Here is an 8,746-nt window from a genome sequence, read left to right as displayed (position 1 = left end):
TCTCTCTCTCTCTGTCTGTCTGTCTGTCTGTCTGTCTGTCTGTCTGTCTGTCTTCCTCTTCCTCTCTCTCTCTGTCTTCCTCTTCCTCTCACTCTCACTCTCACTCTCTCTCTCTCTGTATCTGTCTCTCTCTCTCTCTCTCTCTCTCTCTCTCTCTCTCTCTCTCTCTCTCTCTCTCTGTCGCTCTCTCCCCCTCTCCCTCTTCCTCCCTCTCTCCCTCCCTCTCTCCCTCCCTCTCCCTCTCTCCCTCCCTCCCCCTCTCCCCCTCTCTCTCCCTCCAGTGGGCTCCAACAGCTCGGCGGGGTCCCTGTGCTCCACCACCAGTGGCCGGGTGTACGTGGGCTCCCCCCCCAGCGTGGCCATGGGCACCTCCCCCCCGGGCTGCTGCTCCGCCGCCGCCGCCGCCCGCCGCCGAGGGCCCCAGCAGCCTGCGCTACGTCCCCTACGGCACGTCCCCCCCCAGCCTGGACGGCTTCATCACCTTCGAAGCCCCCGAGCTGCCGGAGGAGACCCTGATGGAGGTAGGGAGATGGAGGGGAGAGGGAGAGGGTGAGAGAGAGGGCGAGGGAGAGGGAGAGAGAGAGGGGAGGGGGAGAGGGCGAAGGGAGAGAGAGAGGGCGAAGGGAGAGGGAGGGGGCGAGGGAGGAGAGGGAGAGGGGCGAGGGAGGGAGAAGGAGAGGGAGAGGGCGAGGGAGGGGGAGGGGGAGAGGGAGAGGGAGGGGGAGGGGGCGAGGGAGAGGGTGAGGGAGGGGGAGAGGGCGAAGGGAGAGGGAGAGGGAGGAGGAGAGGGAGAGAGAGGGGGCGAGGGGGAGAGGGTGAGGGCGAGGGAGATGGAGAGAGAGGGGGCGAGGGAGGGGGCGAGGGAGAGGGAGAGGGAGAGGGCGGGGGCGAGGGAGAGGGAGGGCGAGGGAGAGGGCGAGGGAGAGGGCGAGGGAGGGGGAGAGGGCGAGAGAGAGAGAGAGGGCGAGGGAGATGGAGAGAGAGGGGGCGAGGGAGGGGGCGAGGGAGAGTGAGGGGGAGAGGGAGAGGGAGGGGGCGGTCAGCATCTAGCTTTAAAGGTTAGCTGTAAACCCCTTAAGGACACCATAATATTAACGGCGGTGTTATGTGATCATAGTTTAATATCAGTTGGCTTCCATGAAGGGGGGGGGGGTTCACTTTTTAATAAAATACACATGAGTCACGCATAATACGAAAGATCAACCAGTACTGAGATGGAACGGAGAAATGTCTTTGTATGACGAGGATAGGATGACGGCGTCGCCGCGCGCCCCCTGCAGGCCCCTTAGAGCAGCTGCGTCCCACCGGGGCTGACCTGAGTGCCTCTGTCTCTCTGTCTCTCTGTCTCTGTCTCTCTGTCTCTCTGTCGCTGTCTCTCTGTCTCTCTGTCTCTCTGTCTCTCTCTCGCTCTGTCTCTGTCTCTGTCTCTCTGTCTCTGTCTCTCTGTCTCTCTCTTGCTGTCTCTCTGTCTCTCTCTCTCTGTCTCTCTGTCTCTGTCTCTCTCTCTCTCTCTCTCTCTGTCTCTCTGTCTCTCTCTCTGTCTCTGTCTCTCTCTATCTCTCTCTGTCTCTCTGTCTCTCCTTCCAGCGGGAGCACACGGACACGTTGCTGCACCTGCGCACCATGCTGTCCTTCAGCGACGGCGTGCTGGAGATCGCGGCGCTGCGCGGCGGCGGGGCGGACCTGGGGGCGTCGGCCGCCTCGCTCTACCCCCGCAGGACAGCGTGGTGGTGGACCAGATCAGCCAGCTCAGCAGGGAGTGGGGGTAAGAGGAGCCTGGGGAGGGGAGGGGGGAGGAGGGGAGGAGAGGAGAGGGGGAGAGGAGAGGAGAGGAGGGGAGGGGGAGGAGACAAGGAGGAGAGGGAGAGGAGAGGGGAGGGGAGGAGGGGGGGGAGGAGGAGAGGGAGAGGAGGAGAGGGAGAGGAGGGTAGGAGAGGGAGAGGAGAGGGAGGGGAGGGGAGGAGAGGGGGAGGGGGAGAGGAGGAGAGGGGGAGGAGAGGAGGAGAGAGGAGAAGAGGGGAGAGGAGGGGAGGAGAGGAGAAGAGGAGAAGGAGAGGAGGGGAGGAGAGAGAGAGGGAGAGGAGGAGAAGGGGAGAGGGAGAGGAGAAGAGGAGGAGAAGAGAAGAGGGGGAGAGGAGAAGAGGAGAGAGGAGAAGAGGGGAGGAGATGAGGAGAAGAGAAGAGGAAGAGGAGAGAGGAGAAGAGGAGAGGAGGAGAGGAGAGGAAGAGAGGAGAGGAGAAGGTGAAGAGAAGAGGGGGAGAGGAGAGGAGGAGATGAGAGGAGAAGAGGAGAGGGATGCAAAGGGATGCAGGATGAGTAGTTGAAGGACCAGAGCGGTATGTTGGCCTTCTAGAAGCAGCTGCTTCGAGTCAAGCTTTGAGTCAACAAGACAGCTGGCTGTCTTGACTCAGTTACTTGCTGTGATCATCTAGGTCATTACTTCAGTTAATTGGTGAAAAAACAACCCAGTCGCTGTACATCCTCCTCCGCCTAAACCACCGCCCTAGCCCTGCATACTAGTTTGCATATTTATTCAATGTGGGAATTCATTAAAAGCAAATTTGCTATGAAAGTGTTTTTGACCCACTTTTAGAAAAGCTCTGCAGTGCCATACATAACATCTTAATAAAATATATAAATAACCTATGTCATGTCAGACAAATAGTGAAATATTGACCCGTTTGATTGATTGTCATTTGTTAGAAATGTTGTGAAATGTCCAATGTTCAATATTTCCGAACATGCGTGATTCAGAAGAAGTTTCCTCTTTACTTTTGGAAGCAAATCCTGAAGCTCCTGTGTACCTCGTGAGGTGGTGTGAACCTCACACCACAGTGACTGCAGAACTTGCTGCCCCGGTGATGTGTGGCCACGTGACTCATGTTGTGACCCACCGGCTCCCCCTACAGGCAGGTGGAGCAGCTGGTGTTGTACATGAAGGCTGCTCAGCTGCTGGCCTCCTCCCTCCATCTGGCCAAGGCCCAGATCAAATCGGCCCAGCTCAACCCGTCAACGGCTGTCAAACAGGGTGAGCTCCTCCACCGCCGTCTCGCTACGTATAACTGATCTTTACGTTATTGACGACCATAAATGGCAAATGGTCCTCATTTATAAAGCGCTTTTATCCAAGGCGCCTTACAGTGTTGACTGTCATTCACCCATTCATGCACACATTCATTCACACACCGACGGCGGAGTCGACCACGCAGGGCGACAGCCAGCTGGTCAGGAGCAGTCAGGGTGAGGGCGTCTCGCTCAGGGGACACCTCGACACTCACACAGCTAGGAGGAGGAGCCGGGGATCGAACCAGCGACCTTGCGGTTACCAGCCGACCCGGTCTACCTCCTGAGCTACTGAGCTACTGCCGCTACTACCGGCGACCATCCCCTCTGATAATGTGTTGATCAGCAGGGAATATCGCCATTTAGTCGTGCAGTTTTAAATACTTTGTACATATTAGGATTGCGTTGCATTGGAAGAGCGTTAATCGCGTTTAGACAATGTCGACGGCGCGCTACTCTGTGCGTATCCATCGTCCACGCGGTCTCAACGCTGGCCGCCGCCTCTCGTCCCCAGTGGTGAAGAGTCTGAACGAACGCTACAAGAGCTGCATCTCGCTGTGCCGGCGGCTCACCGACCGGCTCAACCACTTCTTCTCGGACAAGCAGCGCTTCGTGGACGAGATCAACAGCGTCACGGCCGAGAAGCTCATCTACAACCACGCGGTGGAGATGGTACGTGGTCGCCGCGCTCCTCAGGTCTTTTATTAGCTGTAGCGCTTTCAAATGGGTCCTAATGAAAGGTGCATCATTGTAGTTATTTGTAATATTATTATTATTAACATATTCACGTTGTAAATTCTATGTCGGTGTAGAACAAGACGTTGTGTATCAACGTAGAACATCAGGGATATGTATCAATGTAGAGCGTAGAACAGTATCTTCTGTATCAACGGCTGAAAAGATACTCCAAATGAACATTCATGTATGAAAGTCTTGACCGTTAAACCCTAAAGAGACTCCAAATGAACATTCATGTATGACGGTCCTGAGCGTTGAACCCTGGGTGTCCGGTGCAGGTGCAGTCGGCGGCGCTGGATGAGATGTTCCAGCAGACGGAGGACATCGCCTACCGCTACAACAAGGCGGCCATGCTGCTGGAGGGCCTCTCCAAGATCCTCAACGACCCCGCCGACGTGGAGAACGTTGCCAAGTGTGAGTGCCGGCTGTCTCCTACTCTTTATTTGTGTTTTATTAGTCATCGTTCACGTAATGTTTGGGTTTTCTGGGGTGCTTTTTTGGGTTACTTGACATTTTGGCTTTTTTTTTTTTGGTGGTTGACATTTAACATCTGTTCATAACCTGTATTTGGGTCAGTCCCTGTGGTTTGATTTCGTGGGTTGGTTTAGGACCGTGACACAAGGTGAAACCACGCTGGGTTTGAGTTAGTAACAGTCCTGTTGAGTGACCTCACTTCACATCGGCCTCAGAGCGTCGTGGACCGGACCGACGCGTCCGTACTGAATGAACCGATGACTGATCTGACTGGCTTCCGTTTGTCTCCTCCTCCCTCCTGCAGACAAGGCCAGTGTGGACCGACGTATCTCCGCCCTGTGCTACTGTACCGTCACGCTGTACGAGTGACGCCCGGGTCACAGAGGGACCATTCTCTTTGACTGTTGACTACAGCAACCCACAATCCTCTGGTTCTCTCTCTCTCTCTCTCTCTCTCGTAGCAAGTCAAGCACTTTTTTCTTTTGCATTTGTTTGGTTTTCACGTGTATTTTTTTTTTTGTACAATGAAAACCACGCAGCAGACAGTGTTACCCGTACCTGACTTTGGACTTAACGCTGATGTGCAAACTCATAACCAAAGATTACCAACGCTGATCTTGGAGTGGGTAAACGGAGACGTACACAAGGTGCATTGTCCCGCAACGTCTTTCCTACTAGACTGTGTGACTCTAACCGTGCGTCAGATCAAAAAGCAGAACTACATAAAGTCCCACTTTAAGGATATCGTTTTCCAGACCTGAAGAAAAAAACAATAACTTATGACATTGCCAAGCCTCAAAAGACTTGGGTAAACAGTTTTGTTTTTTTAAAACCCACTATCTGTATGGATGTTTTATTTAACATTTGTAACTGTTAACTGTTTTTTAAGTTGTTCTTTTTTTAATGTATTACTTCTCAGCAGAACAGGTGTCATTGTTGTCTCCTGCGTGTCTTGAAGAACCTCAAGTATTTTAATTGTAGGAATCCTGAGGATGGTTTAAAAAAAAAAAGGCTCTACACAGAAAACAGCCTGGAATGGAGGATGCCGTTTAGAGGCTTTTGGTTTTCAGTTGTTATTTTAGCTCATGCACTTTATGGTCAGGTTGGAGGGAGAGCGAGGGCTGGGATCAGTTTTACAGTTGTCAAAGAAATGTGAAGGCTTCACATGTGCGCAGTCTATTGTTTTTCATATCCTATTTTTGCTACCAGGTTATGATTTTGTTCAGAGAACCAGAATGGGGACTTGAGAGTGACAAGAGGCCACCCATACGACATTGTGTACGCGGTACATTGAAGGTGCAACAGGGCATTCCTTCACTGGAGGAGGCATCATGTCCAACCTCCGACTGGAGCAGTTATCTTAATGCGTTTTATTTGACCGGTGTATTTTCATTGTCCGGGACGGTAGCCCATTTTTAAGGAACGTTTGCAAACTTGTAAATATTTGTATGTAAAGCATGTATTATACTTTTTTTTTTTTTTTTTTTTTTGGACCTTAATGATAGTCATTGTTTATTCTAGCACAGTTTTGAGATGCAGGCATCTTGTGAGCAATAATTGCCACTGGACGCCCTGCCTTTTCCAGTCAAAGAGCACAACATATTGTATCTAGAAATCTGCAAATTTGATACATTCTACTCGTGTCTGCCAAGTGTTTGATAGCAAACCTATCTAGAGTGTGTGCCCACAACACATGGCAGCTCGTACACTTTGTTCTGTCTCCCTGGTTGTTTTTCATTTTTTTTTCAAGTGTGACTGTTAATTGCAGTGAAGCAAGACCTGTACAGAAAAAAAAAAAAAATAGACCAAAATGTATTTAAAAATCACATTCAGTACTGCCTAGCATCCGTTCAATTCTGTGTGTGTCTGTGTGTGTCTGTGTGTGTCAGTGCGTGCGCGTGTGTGTGTGCGCATGTGCGTGCGTGTGTGTGTGAGATAATCAATCAACTGCGGGTTAAAGGAGGTGCCTGGACCTGTAACAGTGGACACACTCCTCTCTCTCTAAAGTGTAAACATGGTCCAGGGTTCGGACACATGGACAGGCTACTGTTGGCCCCCCCCCCCGGGGCCGCTAACTCTGATGTACTGTTGTTTTATAGAGACATATCTCAGTTTTTATTGGTTCGTTTTTTTTTTGTTTTTTTTAATGTTGATTTGTTTGGTTGTGCTCTTTCTCTCGTCTGTGAGCACTCTGCACCGCATAAAGCCTTTTTACCGTTGTACAGAAGAGATGGGGAGAATACATATGTACAAAAAAAAATCGGAAACTTTTAAGGAACCCCCAGTTAACTCTACGTGTATGGTTGTAGTTGTACAGAGTGGCCATTTTAGGCGCGTCCTCCCTCCGTTTGATTCCACAACTGGTGACCAGAGGTGACTTTTTCTAGACAGAGCATGTGTGCCCAGTATGCATTATTTCCCTGTAATACCTATAGGAATATGTCCGCATGTACGCCCCCTGTCTCATCTTGCTGTTTTCCAGTTTGAGCTGAATGCGTTTTTTATAAGGACCTGTTTTTGACACTCTAACCTTTACCCCCAAGTAAACACGTGCTACGTTCAAATCAAAAGGAATATCTGGTGAAACACTGGTTTTGCAGTCTTACCTTTTCTGATTGTACTCTCTCTGCATTAGATCTAGTATTTGGTTACTCTTTAAATTATCATAAAGATGCAGCTACTTCCACATCCCTATTATTTTTTATAAAGAAATGTCAATGTTCTGTTTGCAATTAAAGAAAATACACAACAGTGCTTTCTTCTTCATTGAATGCTTTCATTTAATTATTTGTCACAAATTTAATGATTATTGCAGAAGGTGGTACGAAATGAAGAAATGTAATTACATTTTGTTGTTGATGTGTTGATTTTTAAGTTGCTTTGGCAAAGTTGCATTACCACTGGTGAAATGTGCATGTTCTTTTTAAAGAAGCTACTTTTTCCTAAGGCCTCTGTTGGAAAAAGTAAGAAAATATGGTGCAATTTTGTTTGTTTATGATGTGGTAATCATCCACTTCAAAAATGCCCCCAAAAGAAACAAAAAATGATTATACTGTGGTTCAGAGTATAGAGGTTTACAATCAGCTTATTTAATTAGTCTTTTCTTGTGTTGAGCGTCTAATACCGTTACTTTTGGTCTTTTGACCAGATTCAGCAGACTGCTGAGCGCTGTATGAAGCAGCTCCAGCAGGGGGCAGCACAGGACGAAAGGCAACGCAATTTTTTTTGTGTGAACGACTCAGTTACTAATATAGCTGAACAACATCGATCCAATATTGCATATGGGCAGTAGTTATAAGCAATTTAAATGTAGAAATCAGCAATAACATATATATTTCTACAATATTTAAGTAAATTGTATGCCTGTATCGTCAATTCACATTAAATGCCTTCTAGACATACCTGGAGAGTGAGGGCCAGGTTTGGCCCTGCAGTGGGCTGTGGAGGACCTGCTGGACCAGCATGTATATATATACTGTATATACATGTATATATATGAGCATCAACAATGTAACGTGTTCTTCTTAACACCACAAAATATACAAAAAACATGTATCAACCAGCATTTGGTTTGAACCCGTGATTTAGCTCATTCAGGGTTTAAACCAGGAAGACATGTGTCTGTTGGGCCAGTCAGTCATTTGGAAATGCTGAGAATATTTAGTTGAAGTTATTGAATAAAGGTGATGGTAGTCCATTGAGCTTATCGTCACACTGATACTAGACCACTCCATCCTCTGAATAAATAAAAAATATATATACCGTGCACAGGAAGGGTTATACCACGTAGCTTATACCACATAGCTTTCCTTTCACCAGTGTGTTGACAATACCTAACTCATTTCTCATCTGCTCGTGCACTTTCATTATCATTCATGTAGTATTTAAAGTAGTAGGCTTTCAGAAACCGTGAAATACAAGCAATTTATTTTAAAAGTCTATGGAAAACTTTTGAATCCAATCAAATCATTAATTGAACGCTTGCAATTGTGAGCCTTGTGTAACGGACCAGCAGGTCAGGCTATACTTCCAGCTGGTCTGGGAGCAACCAGGCTCTGCCCAGAACCCCCCAGGTGAGGTGGACCCTCGAGGGCTAGAGTACGGCTGGCGAGCTGGACAGAGCTCTCTCCAGATGCTCCACTGCTGACCGACACCTGCACGGGGTGAGCCAGGAGGACTGGGCCACCTGGAAGCACTGGAAAACACACGACACACACTCATGTACCCAGAGGTTTCAGCTTTTAGCTTTTATTCAATGATAAGGTTATTAATCATGATTATAACAACAATGAATGACAACTTTCTTTTTTACGGAAAAAGTTTGACCTTGAAACAAAGTATCTCAGCTGCTAAACGTCGTTGCATTAAATGGATGCATTGACACTCCCTGGTAAACGGTCCTCATTTATACAGCGCTTTTATCCAAAGCGCTTTACAGTGTTGACTGACATTCACCCATTCATGCACACA

The 8,746-nt window shown here is 48.6% G+C and overlaps 1 protein-coding gene across 1 annotated transcript in view; it reads left to right on the top strand.

The window, feature by feature from the left end:
* The window catches only part of LOC311341638 (serine/threonine-protein kinase ULK2-like), a 25,039-nt gene extending 18,031 nt beyond the window's left edge, over nucleotides 1-7,008 (top strand). Inside the window, 8 exon segments of the mRNA XM_084466442.1 lie at nucleotides 282-402; nucleotides 404-521; nucleotides 1,588-1,705; nucleotides 1,708-1,765; nucleotides 2,911-3,029; nucleotides 3,579-3,736; nucleotides 4,081-4,216; nucleotides 4,581-7,008. Coding sequence (XP_084322568.1) covers nucleotides 282-402; nucleotides 404-521; nucleotides 1,588-1,705; nucleotides 1,708-1,765; nucleotides 2,911-3,029; nucleotides 3,579-3,736; nucleotides 4,081-4,216; nucleotides 4,581-4,645 — 893 coding nt within the window. The 3' untranslated portion in view covers nucleotides 4,646-7,008.
* The last annotated feature ends 1,738 nt before the right edge of the window (nucleotides 7,009-8,746 follow it).

This window comes from Micromesistius poutassou, assembly GCF_964030765.1.
Source record: "Micromesistius poutassou genome assembly, chromosome: 4".
NCBI lineage: Eukaryota > Metazoa > Chordata > Actinopteri > Gadiformes > Gadidae > Micromesistius > Micromesistius poutassou.
This window is presented reverse-complemented; position numbering and strand designations above follow the sequence as displayed.